The following is a 21,223-nucleotide window of genomic DNA, read 5'->3' as shown; positions in this document are numbered from 1 at the left end:
CTAGACCAAAATATATAGCGTGCATTTTCACGGAGTTAGGCCATTTTCTTGCTGTACTCCTACTGCAAATCGCACTCTATTGGGACAAAACTCGACATGTTTGGTCTCTACTTCAGTTTTGATTCATTTAAATATATCAATTTTAACTTAAAAATTAACCTACCTTCATTGTTAAGTGAACAAATCACCGTTTTAGGTAAAGTTTTTGAGTTGATTTTTCTCGAGTGCTAAATAAACAAATCGCTGTTTACAAAGATACCAGCTCTGTTGACGAGTTTTTAGCTGAAAAATCGATGGGAAAATCGTAGCGTTTCTTTCTTCTGTCGTTTATTACTTTGAAGATTTGCTAAAATCAGGAAATAGGGCACTTGTACAAAACCAAAACATTCATTAGTCTACAATTTGATTGTCTATTATCATTATCGCACAGTTCACAATAAGGAAACTGTAACAGGAGGAGATTTTAAATTCACATGTCACGTGCCTGTTGACGTACAAGTTCCCGAGTGTAACAATTTCGGCTTTTCCAGAACGCGGATGACGGGAAACTCTGCCCCCCCTTAATTGATAGGAAATATCAATAGTCCCATAAAATTCATTAACTGCGCCATGTTTCCAGAAAATAAGACTGGAAAATGGTTTTTCCACTTTCCACCATCAAGAAATTCCACGTAGAAATAGTATTTGTAGCGTGACTGCGTGACCTTTCATGAGAAGTAAAAATTGTTTTTTCTTTTTCTTTTTCTTTTTTTTAATAAGACACCTCCAGAAAGTTCTTTATCCTTCTGTCATCTTATTTGCCTATTTTGTGACTGCAAATATCATCTGCATTTGCCACTATTTTCGCTGATTGTCATGGCCTTTCCTGCGTGCACGTGCGATCAAGTTCATATACAGCACTCTTTCAAGTTTCTTTGCGTGGTGTCGGGCATAAGTGTGTAGGTCTGGCTCAAACGATATCTGCGCGCTGCAACACGGGTTTCTATATTTTCTCCTTTTTCTTTATTTGTATTTTTATTCTCCTCCTTGCATTATCACACATGTAGGTTTTTTTTATTCCCTCGGCGCGTTCCCTCAGATTTGGAAGTAGGCTATGAAAAGTCAATATTGACCAGAACTGAAACCTTTTCTATCACTATTTGTTTCAAAGAACCCCTGTTATTTATAATTTTATTTCTGAAGAGAATATGCTTTTATTTGCCATTTACTTCCATTAGTACATGAAACTAGGTCCCGATAAGTTTTTTTGTTTCGTGACTCCCAAAAGCTTTGTTTGCGACAACATCAGTTGAGAAATCAAAAGCAATTACACCCGAGAAATTCGCTTGTAGCCCTGTACGCGCAGAAGGCAAATCCAAGTAATGAAGCTTTCTAAGACCTCTATAAACTAGAGACATTACGTGATGTCGAGGGGTAAAATATTTACACTAAATCTGTGACCCTCAGACAGAGTACGTATGTCCGAAAAATGTCACGCATGTATAACACCGTAGGCGCACCTGGCGAATTATATCCACTGGCTTCAATAGTAAAGAGACAACTTATTTACTATTTGTATATGAGCAAGCTTATTTACCTTACCTGTAAAACTCCTTGATGAAGTCTACTATTGTCAGAAGAAATGCGTGGGAGATAAATACAAGTTTTTATTTTCTCAGTTCGTGCGGTGATGCTCACTAGTTTGTTTCAAAAACGCCTTTAATGTGAAGTCACGTCGACCTCGACAGAAAAATTAAGCTCACCCTGTCATAATCAATGGTTTGATACCGTAAGTACCAGTTTAGGTACATCATTGGGCTTTGATCACAATAATGAAAAAAAAAATGTGCGTTTCCCCACGCTCGCCACATTTATTCTTTGGAAAATTATTTTACTGGAGGGCGATGTCACTTAGCTTGGTGCGTCTTGACTCTGGCCGACGAAAATTATCGAGGTGAACCCCTTGAAATTATTGTCAAATGTTTTAAACCAAAACAAACCTTGATTAGCACGCAAAAAAAGGCAAATTCCGAACGAGATTTCAAAATATTTTTGAAAATGTTTTATAACAGCCCGAGGAAAAAGTAAAATTGTTTGTAAGGAGTTTGTAAGTTCATTTTTCCTAGTAAATTTAACAGCTGGTCAGTTTTTTGTGACAGCCGAAGATAGACATCTCTGAAAAGTCTCTGAAACTCTTAAAGAATTTACGCTGCCGGTAATATTTTCCTCCCTCTCGCAACAGCGCAACAGACATTGTTAATCCTATGTAGTGTAGGTGTGTCAGTTGTATTACGTCTTCATAGTGATGCCGTATAAGAAATCGAGTGTCTAAAAAGCTCTCAATTCTCGCTGGCCAGGGATGGCAACAGCTCACACCTCTAAACTCGTGGGTGAACAGCATAAAAAAAAAAAAGCATTTGAGAGACGTCAATGTATCCCAAACATGCGTTTCGTCTGAGAAGAAGCTTATTCTACAGCGTATTGGCCTATTTAGAGATTACGAAGGCAGCGATTTCACGATATGCCTCAAATATCCTGCGCAACTTGGTATGAGACTCAGACCTTCGGGTTTGTAAATGCCAGTATCCTCGTCATGAAAATTAGAGACGTAAAGTTGAGAGAGAGGTGAATCTGAAGATGGCAGAAGAAATCAAAGCTGGTGGCGAGTCTTCCTCGTGACAAGGTGACTGTAAACCTAATAGAACGCGTACTGTAACTGCTATCTTAGAGTCAGCAATGAATAGGGAAGAAGTGCAAGAAGAACGCTTATCTGAACATCAGTTTTCCTAACTAATGATTTGTGACTGAAATGAACTTTATATCATATGATTGCTAGGGATACGCAGGTACTGTAGAGATGCTCACATAAATAGAGGTGGGCGATCCTCCCTCTGACTTTAGAACTGCGACAAGTTTATAGCGCAGACCAACTGGCACAGTTTGGAGCACCTCAAAGTCTCACTGGGCTCATCACATTAGAAACCTTCAGCAAACTAATCATAGAAGTGGGTGGTTATCAGCAACGTGCACAGATCCCTGAACGCGGGTCATCGCGAGAACTATGTCCAATCCGTCACAGACTGAACAAGAAAGCGAGATATTCTTGCTAAGAGGAAGGATGTATCAAGACACTTCAGTCATTGGCTGCCATCCAAAAGCATCCTTACAAAGGCAAACACAGTGAAGCTGACAAAGAAATCCGCCTATGATAAGATCAAGAGAAAATGGACGAAGACCGGCTTGCCATTTTAAAGGGAGTGGCTACGTTCAAGGTCGAACCTCAGGTAAACTTCTGACGAAACATCCCTAACTAGCCAAATGGACTTTGCATGGGCTCTTTGGAAAATACAAAAACCAGCCACCCTTTTTCAGAAAGCAAAGAATTATCTCCTTGACATGAGCTGGACAGGGGAGGAAACTAGTAAGGCAACCGCCTCTAACAAGGCAGAAGATAAGGAGTGACCTTGCAAATTTGGACGAAGACTGCAGGAGAGGGTACAGCTGCTATTAAGCTAAATACCTTGACAAGCCGTCAATCACATTGACTGATACTTGAGGTGGACCTCAAATAAGGATCAAGAAAAACCGGGGGGGAAGTCTATATCCCCCGGAAAAAACCAAAATAGAAAACCAGTTTGTCTTTTTTAGTTTTGGGGTAGATCCTTTAACCTGGCAAAGTTTCGTTGAAATCGGTGAGATGGAATGTAGCACGACTGCCCAGTGCTACAAGCCATTTTTCTCGGATTTCTTCGACAATTTTTACCAACAGTATTCCAACCCACAGTTGATTTGAAAATGTATCTCAACAGGTGGACTACACAAACACTTAATTAATTAATTACAGTGACAGTGGTAGAAATCTTTAAAAGCAACCGAGCAAAACACCGAATGTACACAAAATGTTCATGCACAATTAAGCGAGTATTTTCATGCGACAACTACATGTTACGAATATTTTATGTGTGCGAAGATTTTATTCAAATCACGCTCACGAATTTACAACAACATTTATAGTTACATGTAATTACCTCTAAAGTTATGCCAGTGGGATAGATTGTAAATTAACCCATGACCTCTGCGATACCGGTGCAGCGCTCTACCAATTGAGCTAACAAGCCAACTGGGAGCTGGTCAATGAATTGGGTACAATTGGGTATTGACCAGCTCCCAGTTGGCTTGTTAGCTCAATTGGTAGAGCGCTGCACCGGTATCGCAGAGGTCATGGGTTCAAATCCCGTACGGGCCTGAATTTTTTCAGGTCCTATTTACAACTACTAGTTTCAGTAGTGTTCTTAGCTGCGAGGATCTTCTAATTTCATCTCTCCACCGCAGTGCAAATATGTGAATTTTCATATATCTAAATTCCTCGAGTACGGAATCTTTTGGAATCTTTTCAAATGCTTGGTATCTAAGATGCAGACAACAATTCATGAGTTGTGCATGATAAAAGACACCTAATGAGCATTTAAATGTATGTGGTTCCTTGTTATGAGAAATATATCGTCGAGTTTATCTGATTTAGTGGATCTTCAATTAATAAATGCACGTATTTAATCACCGGTATTTCGCCTTGAATTATCGATCCATACCAGATTTTGAACCGACAGTTCTGAGAAAAGAGCGAAAAATCAGTTTTACTGTACATCTGACGAAGATCTGCCGGTTTCAAAAACCCTGTGAACAATACTCAGAGTTGAAAGATTCCCTTCCTTAACGTTAAGGGCCGAGTTCCTCAAATACTGTCTTCTGTTGTGTCAGCAATTTCTGTTTCTTAACCCTTTCACTGCCAAGATATCATTGATAATTCTCCTTTCTGTCTGTCAGACAATTCTTATGATGTTAGTTCTGAGAATTTAGTATTGGATCAATTAATAATTCTCTAATTGATATTTTTCTTTATTCTCGTCGCTTGTCCGCTTGTGTACAATTCTTACAATATTAGTTCAGAGAATTTAGTATTGGAGCAGCTAGTTATCCCCAAATTGATGTTTTTCTTTATTCTCATCGCTTATCTGGTTGATATTGTATTCGTTTTGTAAGGAGAAATACTGTCTCGGTCACTCGTGGGAATTTAAGGGTTAAATTGGAGAGAAATTATCCAGGCCTCCAGTTAGCGTTGATTTTCTGGGAGTCACGTTACCCTAAAATACCCCAACTAAGGAGAACGTCAATTTCTTATCACGAGTTCTTATATAGAAACCATTCATACAAACGTCCTTGTTCAACAGGTGTGAAATACACTGAGAGATTCTCAGGACAGAGTTTTAAGAGGGTGCCTGCCAACTCAAAGGTCAATATTTCGTGGAGTGTTTCAATGAGATTCTGCACAGCTAAGCCTTCAGGAACTCTGCTTGAAACCTCTTTTCCGTCATCATCTTCGGTGTTGGAGGTAAGTTATGTAAATCAAGGTACATGTTTTAAAATTCATTGAACGTTCTTATACTTACGTGAACTTCGTTGCTATTTCAGTTCGTTGATTGTAAACTTTAATACAACCACAAAGGGTTGTTGGTTTTCCAATTGCCTCACATAGCGGTGAATGATACCCAGTGGCATCACATTGAGATCCTCTGGTCAGATTCTTCCCTTAACATAACAATGGACTACATCTACAAAGTTTCTGCAGATGCATACAGAGGAAAAGACCTTGGAGTTGTCAGACAGTTTTTCATGGGAGCGAGGAAGAATTCTACCAAGTCTGCAGTATGCTTTTCTAACAAGTTCCTCTAGTTAAACTGTTAGGTTTATGTTTCTGTAGCCTGCTCCAGGTATTAGATTGGTTGCAATGCACTGATTGATTTTCCGAAGCTTGGAGGAAAAGATAGTTATTAATGAGTATAGGTAATAACATAATTTCAAGTGCAATTTGGTGTTAATACGCTCGAGTAAATTTTCCAGTACCACAAAATTGCACGAGCTGTGGGGCGAGTGAAGTTTGTAATCTTTGAAAAATTTATAATTGCTAATTACACCAAATTACAAGATAAATCATGTTATTACTTGTTAATAATTTAGGTGGAAAAACATCACAGAAAGGCAAGACAGACTAAACGTTAGGTTTGGAGCGATAGTGTGAGTGCGTATGTGCGTGCGCACGCGCGTGTACGTGTGCGAGCAGGTGCGTAAAAGCGTGTGTGTGCATGTGTGTTCGTGCGTGCTTATTTATGTAGTAAGGGTTGGAACTGTGCTATTGGAGTGAGCATGGTTATAGTGGATGTATGAATATTAGGCCATTTCTGACTTCTTAAAAACTTCCCTTTTTCGTGAAAATAGTTTCGTTTGCAAAATAATTTGTTTTCCTATGAGAAGTATCGTATCTGGGCTCGTTTTAAATCAAAGGCTTTGGGCCTCTCGGAAATGGTCCAACTCGGTTACCCGTTTATACGAGGAGACACTAACCTCTCTCTTTTCATATCCGTTGGGGTTTTTATCGGTAGTACCGTGATGAACATGAACTCTGGAGTCAATCACAGAACAGCATCTGATTGTGAAGAGGAAATGGGAAGCCACTGCGCATCGAACCCTTGTCCAGACTAAAGCACGTGGCAAGAGGAATTCGACTCCTAAAAATGCATATGTCCCGTAGGTTAAGTTGGTAAACACTGCGTGCGCGTATGTTCTCTTCAGCCATGCCGACATGGAAAATGTGAAAGTTCAAACCATGGAAAGGGATTCCGATGTGTTTGTCCTTAACAGTACACTGGTAAGTGGATTTTTTTTTCATTTTTTATCTTATTTTATTTATTTATTTTTTCATTTTAAGTTATTCCCTATTGGACACATTTTTTGCAATTTGTGGGTACCATTTTAATGCAAACAAAGTTGTTATAAATGAAATAAATGAGTAAATAAATAGCGAATAATACATGGGCGCGCGTAGATATGGAATTTCCCTTCGAGAGTTTAACTCGATAGCTCACGATATTGGTGTTTGAGGACAATCTCGAAGGATCTTTTTACAATAGGGTCAAATGTGAGACATGTTTAACTCTCAATGATTTCTACAGCGAAACCATGACGTTCGATCAACATGCAAATTCCTAGCTGTGTTAAAAGGGACGACTAATGCACGAGTAATGCAAAGCCACAAAATCACTTCAGGGCGAGTAAACAAATTAAAAAATCTTAATGATTTGCGGGCGAACTGGTACTGGTGATTAGGCGCGAATTTGCTGTGGGGCGAATTCACCAGTTACCGATATGGAACGCAAATCTCTCGCTGTTGAACTCAAGATTCACTTAAATTTAGAGTTTTAATGTTTTGTATAATTTCTTAGGGGAATTTTGTGAGGTCCGCATGGAGATACCCTATCGAGATAAGTACTTTGGTGCTTCAAGTATAGGCGTCTGTGGTCCGTGTAAATGTGAAGTGGGGAATATATGAGTCCAGTTTGTAACAAGTCTACAGGAGAGTGCTACTGTAATGTAAGTACCACATAGAAGAAGCTTTTCAGATGAGCTTTATTTAAACCGTGGAAAGTTTCGAGAGTCTAAACCAGAGAAAAAAACCAGAGCAGTTTCTGTTTTTCTTTAAGAAGTCAGGAGAACGAGGGAAAAATCAATTGGGGAAAAAGCGATAATGCAGAAAACAAATGAACAAATGAAGAAAAGACTCCTTAATCTACCATCATGGACTTAGGCGGGAAAGGAGAATTGTTTGCAGTCTGGGGGGATATTAAGTTTTTTTTATGTGTGCTTTTACATTTCGTCGAAAAGAACAGGTTTTTCTACCGATTTATTTGCGATTTGCATCATTCTTTATTTGATTGGTATAGGAAACAGGGCTGAAAAGTATATTGTAGTAGGCGATGTGTCTGAAAGAAAGCCACTGAATGGCTCTCATGTGGTCTTGCAATTTTCGTCACCTGTAAACCGCGGCTACTGTGTTAGAATTCAGTTCTGATGCTAATGTGTCTTTCATTCACTTGTTACGCAATTGGAAATCGGTGCTTTTTTTAAAGTATTTTTCTCATTTTGTTTTTGTCCAGGCAAAGCACTATTGAAAGATTGTAAACTACACATTCTCGGGGTGCCCCTGTGTTTATTGATGGCTGTCTTAGATGTGACTGTGAAGAGATTGGTAGTGCTGGTGATCAGTGTGCTACAGAGAAAGGCCAGTGCCCTTGTCTTAGAGGCCGAAGGGGAGGGAAGAATGTGGTCGGAAGGCGTTGTAATCAGTGCGAAGACAAACAGGGTCAGATTGTGAGTGGTAGAGGCTGTGTGAGTAAGTGGGATTTAACTTAAATTGAACGCGTTGCAAACGCAGTGAAAATGCGTATTTAATGCGTTTGAAATGGGTTTCCTTATACGTGTAAGGTGTCAACAGTGCGGATGAAACACGCCTCAACCCGTTCAAAACGCATCTTTATTGCAAGTGAAATGCGTTTGCATGGGTTTAAAACAGGCGCTTTGACAAACAAAAAAAGTTGCTGAGAAACAGTCTTTTTCAGTTTGGTCAAATAGAGAAGAATCCCGATTTTTCTAATTTCCCAAGGAATAGGAAATTTGTTGAATTATTGGAAGGTCAGATGTCTGGTAACATTTCTTTCATAAAAAAGGATGGTCAATTTTGATTCATCTCTTTGAGAGTTTCCAGAAACAGTTTCCTCGAGAAATCGTGAGTCTTCTGTTCACATAATTAACAAGGAATTCTAAAGTGTAAAACATTTCACAGGGGAATTCTCTATTATGCTTCTCAAGTTCAAAGAGGTGAAAACTTGATTACGGAGGCACTTCAGTGTTTGACGTTGAAGATAGGTGAAAGAAAGGCAGAAAGGAAAAACATGATTTGCTTTGAAGGGAAAAGAAACTGACTCTAACGACTCTTAGTTATCTCAGCCGGATAGGACACCTTGAATGCAGAAGAACGAGTTCGTGTCTAAGGTAGGGACTCCTGCATCGTCAACGAGCTGTCGTCTTTAGGTTAGAATCTCATTGTCTCGGAAGTTCTTGGAGTTAAAATGTATCTTGAGGGATTGTTTTCTTTGTAAACCGTTGACAACACAACACAAACCTGCAACAATGGCTCGAAAAGCAAGTAACATCGAACAACAAGAGACGCTTACACTTACGAGTGTTAACGACATCAGTGACGTTTTTATAAGACTCAGGAGCCTGTTAAAAAGCTGAACAAAAATGCACACAATTAACACACATTTTCTTTTTTTAAGATTTCAACAGCTTTTGATGCAGTGCCATGGAAGCTACAGCATGAAAATGAATTTTAAAAAAAGGCGGCCATTTACTGATTCGTTACCTCTTCCATAACCAGTTTTGGGGAAGCCACTCTTATTGAGATTCCTTTGGATTTAAGACCATTGAGAACTTCTTGATAGTCAATATTTCGGCTGAAAGAGAATGGAAAGGACAATTAAAACTGCATGAATGGAACTATGTTTATGACTAGGTCAAGTTGGACCAGCTGATGACTTTATTCTTAGTACTACTAACACACACCGTGACTTTGATTTTGATAATGCCCTTCCCTGAAGAAAAATGGATAGATAGATAATATATATATATATATATATATATATATATATATAAATATCCATTTCAAAATACTTTCTGGGAAAATGGGAAAGAAAAAATCATAACAAACAAACATATTTGCTTACACGTTTCAAACCTTATCCAACCCGAGGTTTGAAACCAGGAAATGCTGTGGTCATTTTGCATTTTTTATGTCATCATGCTTTCAAATCAAGAAACAATATTGCGTATAATATATGAATTTACCGCTCCGTGACACGTGGTACCAAACGTCTGGTTCATTCCCTTTTCCGTTCCTGTCAAAACGTAACTGAAAACCAAACAAAACATGGAACTATTTGGGTCTCCATGTCTGCTCAAGATAACCAACAGTTTCGTCCCTCGTGAAAAAGTGTTTTCGAGATCGATAGTAACAATTGATAAACACAAGAACTGAGAGATAATTATTATGAGGTTTGAAATGTAACGAGTGAGACTAAGAAAAGATCTTTCCTACAAGCTCAAGAGAAATATCAAGCAGCTTTCCTAAAAGATCTTCAATTGCTCACATGCCTCACTCCTTGCAAGTCAGAGATCCCATGAGTGACCAAGACTGAATTTCTACTTACAATATCAATACAATATCAACCAGAAAAGAATAAAGAAAAATATAAATTTGCGGATAATAAGTTGATCCAATACATAATTCTCTGAACTAACATCATAACAATTGTATGGTTGACAGTATGGAGAATTACAAATTTGATCTGGGAGTTAAAGGGTTAGGACGTAAGTGCCCTTTTTTCTACCTGTCCAAGATGATCAACTCCCATCTTCTTTGCAGCATAATTGTCGTAAATTTCATCCACAACCTGGATTTCCGCATAGTGATTCCCCGCTCCAAGAGTGCCAAGCTAATCAGTGGAGAAGATAAGCCATAACAGTTATCCTTCGTCAGCTTTAGGGTTTCTAATGCTGACAAAGGGTTAACGTTCGAAACGTCAGCTTTAGGAACTCTTAACGGTGGCTAATTTACACATCAATTCAGTTCATAAATCATCTTATCCTGCTATACCCCCTAACGATACAGCACCGCAAATTCCCTAAAAACTTACCATTTTACTTAACTCAAGACCTACTTAGAGCTTGAAGTAATCTGTACGTTTGAGAACAATTTTGGTCGAAAGGCGAAAGTGATCTGGACGCCACTGGCTACTAACACTGTACAGTCATGGATGGAAACTCGTGCCACTTTCTCGCAAGATCAGACCGGAGCGTGGAATTGCGCCTAATACAGGCGCCAATGCGACTAAATTTTTCACTTTGGCGACCAAATCCTGAAAGTTAGTCGCCAAATTGGCGACTAGAACGTTTCATCATAACCTGACCAGTGAATTAAAAAGATTTGCAAAGATAAATCCGCGGCAAACTTCCTCGTTAAGTTTGTTTCCAAAACGTAGCACATGCATCTCGATCGATAACTAGACGCCATCTTGGATTTAGATGAGCCTGAACGGTGTATATCATCCATCCTAGTGTCCACTTTGTAGCACGTTAAAGATCTTTTCCCTAACTTAATTTTGGAGAGTCTATCTAGAACGCTGACAGCGTAAAGAAAGATTTTGTTTGTCTTTGAAAATGGCGACCAACTTTTTTTCAATTGGCTACCACTTTGAAGAATTTAGGAGCCAAGTGGCTATCAGAAAAAAAAGTTAATTTCACGCCCTACAGACGCAACTTGTTCTAAAATCAGTCGCGACATGGTACTATAAGTAGCCTCCCTCCCTCCCTCCCTCCCCCTCCCAAGCTCTGTAGAGTTTGCTCAATTTCGTAATGAGATCCCACTGGTTCCTTGCCATATTTGACTTTGTTCTACTTGCTCGTTGTAATAGCGTTCCCTTTGATTACAGAGGACTTTCGATAAAAGAGCGCCTTCACAACAGGCTGCAAAGAATCAGTCATCAATTGCGCTACCCTCGTCGCGCAGTCAACGCTCGTATCAAACGCTCCTGCTTATTTTATTCAGTAAGAGCCACAAATGAAACTTCTGTGCTTCTGTATTTACCTGCGGCAAGCCTCGTTTCTTTGCTCTTGCACTAACTTTTCCAGGGTCAGCCTGCAGCATTCGTCCGTACTCTTCACAATGCTCCTTATCCTCAGCCCAAGCATAACCTGTAATGAGAAGACAAAATTACATATAACTAAGAAACCTTCAGATGAACACCAGTGACACCTTAAGAATGGCTGCCTGTTAGGATCGAGAATCGTCCGTCAACGACCATTTTGGTGAATTGCTCATATTTTGCCCAACGATACCCTTTGGTAAACTATTTTCAAAAATCAAGTTTAAAAGTTCCGACGATTATTAAATTTTTAGAAATTGGCGAAAATTTGAAAACGCGGTTTAAGTGCGGTTTTCCGCCTATCAAATTGTCCAAAATTCACGGCAAAAACCAAGCTCCGTTGAAGGCTTAAAATGAATTCAATTAACACCAAACTTCACACGATATAAGAAAAAGCCTTCCCATCCATTTTCACTATGTTAATTTTTCTGTACACATTGATACTGAGAATTTTTAAGTCTTCTTAGCAACACCCTCAAAGAGCGCTTAATATGAGAGCAAAAAATAGGTTAAATTTAACGCGATAAAAGTGTACCTGGTACCTCATTTTTCAATTTTTTAACTTGATATTCGTAATATAATGATACTATTTATTTCCTGAGTAAACTTTGATGCTTTGAATCGGACCGCTTCCCTTCGAAAATACCCCAAATGTTTGTGTCCAGAGCGAGCAAAATGATGTGTGTTGTGTAAACAAACGCTAATCTTATCATTCCTTCCCTGGTGGAAAAAGGTTTTAAAATAAACTTTAATTCTGGAAATGTTTGATTTGTATTCCACAACATATTGAGTTATAGTGAAGTCGTACATTCAGAGTTGTGTGAGAGCTGAGAGAAAATAAAATCGCCGTCGAAAATGTTCTTACAGTCATTTCATCGATCACCATTACAAGTATTACGATTACGAAAATTGTGACAATTGATCAGTCTGTTGAATGACTCTTAAACATTTCAGCTGCAAGGGCTTTGTTTTAGTTTGTTTTAGATATATATGTATATATAAATCAAGAATTCCAGCGAATACAGAAGGAGAACAGCATTCTTTACAAGCAGTTCAGTGTATTAACGCGAATTGTTCCTATTTATCATAATTAACCGACATCCGGTCCCAACAAACACTGGCCGCACCACATGAGACCCTAAATGGGCTGTCATCATGTAATATACCAAAGACTGAAAACAAAAACTTTACTCAAGGTCTGATAACTACACGATAACACTATTATACTTCAATCTCAGATGTATTTTCATTGAGCTTCCAACATCTCGCACCATCTTGACCAAGATGCTGTAATTCAAACACAATTTTCTCTCGTGGTAAAGCTTGTCACGTCATCACTGCCCACGAAGCTCTTGCGCAAATGGTTGAAATTTCGTAACAGATCTAAGGAAAGTTATTTCACGGACGAGTCTTGAGCTTTCATACGTGCTCTCATCAGAAGTTATTATTTCTTGTCATTTTATGGCTCTCTGTAGCTATATAACGCTAGTTGGTAAGGTGACCCCTTGCGGACGATCTCCTGATTATCCTGGTCAGGTGGAATGCATTACACTCGAGGATTGCACGAAAGATGTACCTGGACATCTATCGACTCTTGGACTGAGTGCAGATGAAGGTTCTAGAACTGAAATGAAGCTGCTATTAGCCAGAGCCGGTAAATATTGATTTTGTGTGTTTTCAGGTAACTTTATTGTGCTTATGAATGAGTGCTGCAACAGATTTAATTGGTGTTATATTTTTACAGGTGTTTTCTCATTTTAGCAAAAACATCTTACCCTGACTATTTGCCCACGCCATAGGGCAGACTTTGGCATACGTTGGAGGACTAGGAAAACCCTTTGTGCAATTCCCAAGGATCTAGCGACACATAAGTCCTCAAGTGCCAAAGGAAGCAACCGTGTGGATAGCCGAAAATCGATGTATATTTTTTGCAACACCAACACCTTAGTTCCAGTTGGGTCGCGTAAGTTGAATTGCTTCTGTTGATAAATGTTCTCATGAAATTGCTTTTTCTCACGTTTATTTGTAATACCTTACACAAAAACAAAGCACTATAAGTTTCAACTTTCTCAAGCTAGCAAATTTTATATTTGTGAGGAAACTTTGCAATTTATATTGCCAACGTTTTTTTCTCGTCTGAGTAGCTGATAATCCATTGATTGATGACAGATTGATTACTTTATACCTAGAAATAGTAATTGATATGAGTTATTTACTTTGCTTTTTTTTAATAAAAACAATTTGTAGGCGATGCGACGAGTTTATCTGCAGGCAAGTTGCAGATGAACAGACGCCGGCGGAGGGCGCTGGAGCAAGTATTGTGTCTCCCCCTAAAGAGCCTCGAGTGGTGCAGATACCTGAACAACAGACAATGGTAAGCTTCAAATATGAATTGATGATCTCAATCTTGTTTTTTAAAAGGAAAAGAGTCATTTTTAGTAGAGTATAGAAATTGGAAAAAAAATCGAGGAAGAAAAAACACGTGACAAACACAAACACGGCGTGACAAACACAGTTGTTAATCTGGGACAAGGCTCCTTCGTTGACCAGTAAAACTCACTGCTTTTCGGTCACTTTTTTTATTTGAGGGGTGGGGAAGGGGAGGGGTGCTATGCCGCACTTTGGTAGGCTAATTCCTGTCCCACATTTGTTTGTTTTCTGGATGTCCCGCAACAGTACCTGGTGCTGCTGAGATTTTTTATTACCCGAAACTGATTCCCTACAAACATATACAAAGAAATCGGTTTTAGAGATTTGATGCTTATAGAGCAAACCTTTTCGTAGGTTCATGAGATGGAAACAGACTGTCCAGGAGAGGAATCAAGTGCTGGCAGTGAGTCATCTTCTGATGGTCTAGAGACGGACTTGATGTTTCTGGAAATATCATCCCAGGGGTTGAAGGATGACGAGACGTTTCTCAGTCCCGATACTGCAAGCCTCGTCTCCTCAACGAGTGAAGAGAGCATCACCTCAAAGCCAAATTCCCGTGAAAAGTTGAACAAGTATCTGGTGTCCAAAAACATTGAACCTGTCTCTCAACCTTGGGTTGAGTGGGAAAAGGCCAGTGACAGCACTAAGCTTCGGTATACTAGACGAACCGCATATTTTTTCTTCTGTGCTCCACGACCTAACACCCAGTTGTGCAGGTTCTCTTTGGCAAGCAGTCGTCTCTGGGGGTGGGGTGAGTATTTTAAACCCCTCTTACACGGTATTCTGTCGTGGGCTGCCTTTGAGGGCTACGCGTTGATGCAAGATAATTATTTCTTAGCTGTGTGGCTGTCATATTTATATTTCTCTTATATCTTTTGAAGGTCCTGGACAAGGGATTCTGCAGCCATCATTTTCTGCAGGAGATTTCCGTTCCTATAAAAGTACCCCCCACAAATCGTCAGGGGAAGAAAATGTGGCTGAAGAGACAGCTTCCATAGAACGTGGCCAGGCAGCAGGGGTGTATACATGTCCTCAAGACGGCTGCACTCGTATTTTTCAAAGGCTTTCAGCCTTAGAAAAGCACTTGTCACTTGAAAAATGTACCAGGTTACCAGAAAAAAACTCTTTAATGGACTTGGCAAAAATTGGCTACAAATCGTATTTGGAGGAAGGTGTGGGAAAGCTGCCATCGCTTCAAGCCCCTGTACGACGGGAAGATTCTCGTGTTTCTCTGAAATAAGGATGGGCTCTTAGAGTAGTAAGGAAGGCTTACAGGTTCAGTGAAAAGCAAAAGTCGTACCTTTTATCTAAATTTCGAATAGGGCAGACGACAGGCCACAAGCTTGACGCAAAGGTGGATGCTCGAGAAATGCGGCGTGCCCGGGGCACCGATGGTGCACGACTATTCCAGTCATCGGAATTCCTCACAACCACCCAGATCACCTCCTTCTTCTCAAGACAGAGTGCCTTAGTACGCCAGAGAGATCCTGATGAGGCTGATATCCGAGCAGCTCAAGAGGAGAGTAATTTTAGCGAAGCAAAGGAGACTGTCGCGTCAATACAACTTGACCATCCCCTGATCTACGATCAGTACGATCTTTGTGAAATGGCGCTAAATGACTCTTTGAAGATCTTGAAGCTACCCATGCTGCAGCACATGTGTGAAGACCTTGGCCTCGATATACCATCAAAGCCCATGCGTAAAAAGGCCCCGTACTTGGCTCTACTGAAAGAGATTGTCAGCAAATGTACTTGCCAAAAGTCATCGTGATGCTGACTTTCTCTTTAGTTTAGCAGAATAGAAAAGTGAGGAACAAACGAATTAACGGTGACTCGTTCCTAATCGTCAGTTACTAGTTATCTCATTTCTAAAGCTCGCAGAGTAATTAGAATTTCTTTCGTTTTGTTCTGTTTTTCTTTTAATCATGCCAATATTGACCCTCACTTTCCTTTTCTGGTCTTCACATCGGTAATGAAGTTTACTCATCTGGTAGCCGACACATGCAAACTGACAGACGTGAGAGTATTCAAACTACATTTCTTTCCGCTCATTTTGAAATGCGGGATTTCTTTCAATAATTTAACGACATAATTATTTCATTTGCGGTTTCTACGCGGGTATGTTTCAGCACCCCCGACACGTTTCCAATGGCGTTACGTTGCGTGACATTGATAATCACTAGGATAACAAGAACTGTCGCCTTGCATTTAATTACTTTGAAGGTCGAAAGTCGCCTTTCCATGTATTTAAACCTAAAGAAAATGAGTTCTCAAAGTAAAAGATAAAAAAATGTCTAATTTATCAGCATGGAATCAGGTACTAATCTACTAAGTAGCTTCTCTCGAATGTATCTTTTGCATTACTTGAATGTGAGTTGGTGCTAATGTAATATGTACTTCACTTGCAGATTTTTAGCCAAAAAATATTTTGTAGAACCTTTTCAAATATCTTAGGGAATACTTTACTTGTCACTTTACATTTTCCGAGCTACAAACCGACACAGCAGAGGCCGGATTTAATTTGGAGATTTAACAATGATTATGATTAAATTACCTTGTTGTTTGTTTACACACTTTGCATCATTTTGCTCGCTCAAGTCACAAACACTTCTGCCATTTTCGAAGGGAAGCAATGAGATTCCGAGCATCACACTTTCCACAGTGAATGGAAAATAGCAATATTTCACGAATATGTTGTTGAAAATCTAAAATATGTGGTACCAGGTACATTTTTTTCGCGTGAAATATCACCCGTTTCTCGCTGCCATTTTACGCGGTCTGTGAGGATGTTCTTTCAAGGGCTTAAGTGATCCCAAAATCGATGTGCCCAAAAAAAATCACTCACTAGAATTGAATGAGAATAGCTGTCCTAATATCGTGTGAAGTTTGGTGTTGATTGATTCCATTTTCATCCTTAAACGGGGCTTGGTTTTTGCAGTTAATTTTTGACTGTGTGCCATGCGGAGCCTGAGCTCCGGAAGCCTGAAAACCGCGTTTTCAGATTTTCGCAAATTTATGAAAATTTAATAATCGCTGAAACTTAAAAACATGATTTTTGAAAATAGTTTATCAAAGGGCATCTTTGAGCAAAATATGAGCAATTCACCAAAATGGTCGTTGACGGACAATTCTCGATCCTGACAGGCAGCCATTCTTAAATATGACCGTCACGATTTTCAACTTCCAATTTTGTTCACCTTAATACCAGGTAACGTAATTTTAAATTCTTTTAAAATACTTCTTTGAGATGGCACATGTACGATGTATATCTAAATTTCCCAGTGACCCTTTCTCTGTTGTCCACTTCTCACTTGCCTCTTTCCGATAAAAACTACCCATTGAACACCCTTATTTGGAATTTCCTAATTTACCATCACCCAAATCAACTCGAAAATGAATTAAAAACATCCTCACACCTTCTATTAACTGTATGGCTTTCATAAGACACCCCCTTAAAAATACAACCTAAAAGAAAATTTAAGAAAATGGCAAACCTTCTCTTAAGGACCAATCCATCCCCATTGAGAGAGCTTCCTCGAGATCTCTGTTGGAGAAAATGATAAGAAATATTAAAATGACTACAGAAAAAAAGTAATGGACCAATACAGTATTAACATTTTAACTCCCATGAGTGACCAAGACAGAATTTCTCCTTACAATCTCAATTTACTATCAAGCAGACAAGTAATAAGGATAAAGAAAAATATCAAGTTGGGAATCACTGGTATCAGTTGATCCAATATCAAATTCTCCAAACTATCATCATAGGGATAGTATGACAGAAAGTAAGGAAAATTACCAATGAAATCTTGGGAGTGAAAGGGTTAAGCTTGTAACTGAAGTCAGAATAAACAGCTTTGACTGACAAGTTGTACAAGAGATGAAAAACTCAGCTTACTTTGCACCCATGGGAATAACACCTTTAGAGCCAACACCAACAGGAATATGATCAAAAAGTGACTGAAATGAGAAGAAAAAAAAAAAGAAACAAATATTATGGAAATTAGGAATGTTAGCATAACTAACAAGAAACATGAAAACAAACAAACAAACAAACAACAAACAAAAAACCATAACAAACCAAAACAAACTGAAACAAAAAATATAACAGTTCTCTTCATGTTTTGCTGGTTTGCAAATGTTTCAGATAACTGAAGTCCTCTGTGCTCATTACATGAAAGATACATTGTGTAAGTACATGTACATGTAGAAATGCACCCAGCCTGAGGCAAGCTAAAGCAGGCCAAATTATGGCAGGTGAGTGCTCAGTATCCTCTAGGTGAAAATTATATCTTAGATACTTGTAGCAGAGGAGGAGTGGGGAGAGAAAGAAATTTGTACCAAGGGGGTAAATGGCAGTCAAAAGGAAGAAGAGGAAATTTAACCATGATGTACTTTACCCTTTACCTGTGCTAATTGTTCTTTAACAGGTTTGACATCCTTCTCATCAAGGTTTGTCCTCAGTAGTCGCACTCCACAGTTGATATCAAAACCAACACCACCTAACACAGATGATCTTTTGTATGAGTACTTCTCATGATTATAAACAATAAGAACTTCTTTAAAATCAGATTTAGATGGGAGACTTCTTTTAAAGTAATCATACAATGAAAAAATACATTTCAAGAACAACAAGTTGTCAAAAATTTTGTGATCAGTGCCACAAGGACTTGAACAATTTTTAAATAATATGCATGTTTTATGGCCAATTGAAAGCCATGCAAAGAAATGGCTTGTGTTTGTCATCACCATCTTGCATAACAAGTAAATATAAAATGACCAATTCAGAACAAACTCAAAGAATAGCATATAAGGTATTTCATTGCTACTTTGGTCTTGCTACACTAGCTTGTAATTTTGATCAATCATTAATAAATCTGTTCACCAATTCATTTATGAAGTAGACTTTTTTTTAACTTTACCAGGAGAAACAACTGCTTCCGGAAGAGACATGTCAAAGGCTGCCATATTCCCTACAAAAAGAGAAAAAAGAAATAAAAGAAATAGAGTCCTGCTCACAGGTGAGTTTCCAAATTACTTCTTTTTTGTGAGAGACAAGCAGTCCCCTTCACTTTTGGCACCTTGTCTCATAAGAGTCACATAAATGTTATGACTTAGAATTCTGTTAATAAAAAGAAAGATTACTCCATCTCAAGGAATTGTAATTATAATTTTTAAATCAGTTTTTAACTACTTTGTCAGAGAATTGCAAAATCCCTTCCAATCAAGGGTAATTACCGTAGCAAATAAGAACAAAGATGAGACTATGAACTATGAACATGCAACCAACTTTAAGAATGAGAGAGCAAGAATGACTTAATTTTGATTGCTTTCAGTATTGCCTCTGAATGGTCGAAGCATACTGTTACTTTTCTAGAACAACCACTGAGCAATTAGCCTATATTAAAAAATGAAATCCAATTTAAACCTGAGTTTTATTTTACAATCAATTGGACATTACATTTTATATATTACAGATGTGTGAGTTGTAACTTACCAATAGCAAACCCATAGCCAGAATGAACATCTGGTAGTCCAACTGATCTCTGAGGGCCAAGTAAAAAATTTGAGTAAACATTTTAGAATAGAAATGGAGATGCATAGCCTTTTTTTATTACTGTTGTTTGGTGGTATTGCTTTGGAATGTTGTCAAAATTACAGATTTTTCCATTAAAAAAAAAAGATGATAAAAAAAGCTCTGCCTGGGGGTATATTGTCATTCATATAGTCCTATTGACGAGATGACAAGTTCTTTCAGAGATGATAAATCCATCTAAAGATGAATGATATTGTTTCTGAAAGTACTTTTTTCAGGACTTCTTTCGCCTGGAAAAAATATGTGCATTTTCCCTGAGAAGGATATTAGGATACTAGTATTCGACTCATATAATTTCAGAATTTTCTAAAAGTATTGAGAAGGAAATAAAATTTTACCACAGAGAAAGTTCAACAAACCAAAATTCTGAAATAATGGGATAACTGGATGTGACTGGATAACTGGATGCTCTATTTGGCACCACTTTGAGTGAAATCTTTATGTGAAAATACTATGGAAACAAAAACTGTATAACAAGAAACTCTTCAGTCATCTCCACTTTATACTTTCTCTGCTTCCCAAGAGTACAGGGTCAGTTTGTTAAAAGCTGAGTTAAGACAACTAACAGTCAGTGTGAAATCTGATTTCATATCTGAAAGTTTTCAAATAAAATTCAGTATGTACAATTCTTTTAGTCTGCAATTTGACGATTGGATGCTCTAAAGAAATTATAGCAAATTATTCTAAAAAGGCTTTTAAACAAAGGATTGAACACACCCTGATTAAAATTAATTTTAACTCTGGGTTAGCACTTATCATCCTTCCAACCACTGGGTCCAGGGTTGAACAAGTTTCAATTACACTAAGTTATAATTTCAACAAGAAAAAGTTATGATCATTCTTACACCAACAATTCCAGGCAAAGCTGCAACATTTGCAATCTGCTTTACACCAGGAAGGAAACCACCAATACCTGGAGAGCAATTTAATTTAACTGTATAAAAGGAATAAGACAAATGCAGCAAATACAACAGTATTATATTCCAAATGTTCAGAGTACTGTACCTTGAGTTCCAGCCCAGTTCTTCAGCTCATCAAACATTAGCTTTTCCAGCAACTCATTTATATAGAAGATACCTTCAACCTTTAAAGAAAAAGAAAAAGAAAAGAATAGTGTGAACTTAGGAGTCGAATAGCTGCAATGCACAGCTCAAGTCTTGTATCTGAAAGAGTGTGTAAAAATTTGTCCATGGTACTAATTGACTAGAACATTCTTGCAACAATTTATAGAAAAACGCCACAGTCTGCAACTTGGGGAAATGGAGATGGATAATGGATACAATTTGGTCAACCCTGTATTAAGTCGTCACCCACGGGAATAAGGCGTTCAATACAGTGCAATTGCTTAAATACGGTGCCACCTAAGACAGGTTTGACTGTAGTTCGTGAATTGACTGATTGAAACAAAAAAAAAAAAGAGGAAACAGTCCTGACATAAGAGACGTGGAGGGGGAGCAGGGGGCTAGGATTTGATCATAACGTGGGCTGAAAAGGTGTGTAAGGGGGGGGGGGGGGTTGAACAAAATCTAGTTGAGCAGGTAATTTAGTGTTAACAACTGGCTTGAAAACGTAAATTAGCCACCGTAAAGGGTAAAAAAGCTGACGTTTCGAGCGTTAGCCCTTT

At 38.5% G+C, this 21,223-nt stretch overlaps 1 protein-coding gene and 1 long non-coding RNA gene across 4 annotated transcripts in view; both read right to left on the bottom strand.

The window, feature by feature from the left end:
- The window catches only part of LOC131788376 (RNA-splicing ligase RtcB homolog), a 117,545-nt gene that overhangs the window by 92,819 nt on the left and 3,503 nt on the right, over positions 1-21,223 (bottom strand). For both annotated transcript variants that reach the window (XM_066174414.1, XM_066174415.1), the window contains exons 2-10: positions 20,605-20,683; positions 20,445-20,512; positions 19,501-19,549; positions 18,926-18,976; positions 18,411-18,505; positions 17,902-17,963; positions 17,498-17,547; positions 11,516-11,622; positions 10,260-10,364 (exon numbers count right to left, since the gene is read on the bottom strand). In XM_066174414.1, coding sequence (XP_066030511.1) covers positions 10,260-10,364; positions 11,516-11,622; positions 17,498-17,547; positions 17,902-17,963; positions 18,411-18,505; positions 18,926-18,976; positions 19,501-19,549; positions 20,445-20,512; positions 20,605-20,683 — 666 coding nt within the window. The remainder of the gene's footprint in view (positions 1-10,259; positions 10,365-11,515; positions 11,623-17,497; positions 17,548-17,901; positions 17,964-18,410; positions 18,506-18,925; positions 18,977-19,500; positions 19,550-20,444; positions 20,513-20,604; positions 20,684-21,223) is intronic.
- LOC131769041 (uncharacterized) lies at positions 8,519-9,802 on the bottom strand. 2 transcript variants are annotated; one of them, XR_010719143.1, is made up of 3 exons: positions 9,718-9,802; positions 9,236-9,326; positions 8,519-9,104 (listed from the first exon to the last, which is right to left on the bottom strand). It is a non-coding gene; the product is annotated as an uncharacterized lncRNA (long non-coding RNA). The 2 variants fall into 2 exon arrangements; XR_010719142.1 differs by having other exon boundaries at positions 8,519-9,093.

Source organism: Pocillopora verrucosa, chromosome 11 (genome assembly GCF_036669915.1).
Source record: "Pocillopora verrucosa isolate sample1 chromosome 11, ASM3666991v2, whole genome shotgun sequence".
NCBI classification, from domain to species: Eukaryota; Metazoa; Cnidaria; class Anthozoa; order Scleractinia; family Pocilloporidae; genus Pocillopora; species Pocillopora verrucosa.
This window is presented reverse-complemented; position numbering and strand designations above follow the sequence as displayed.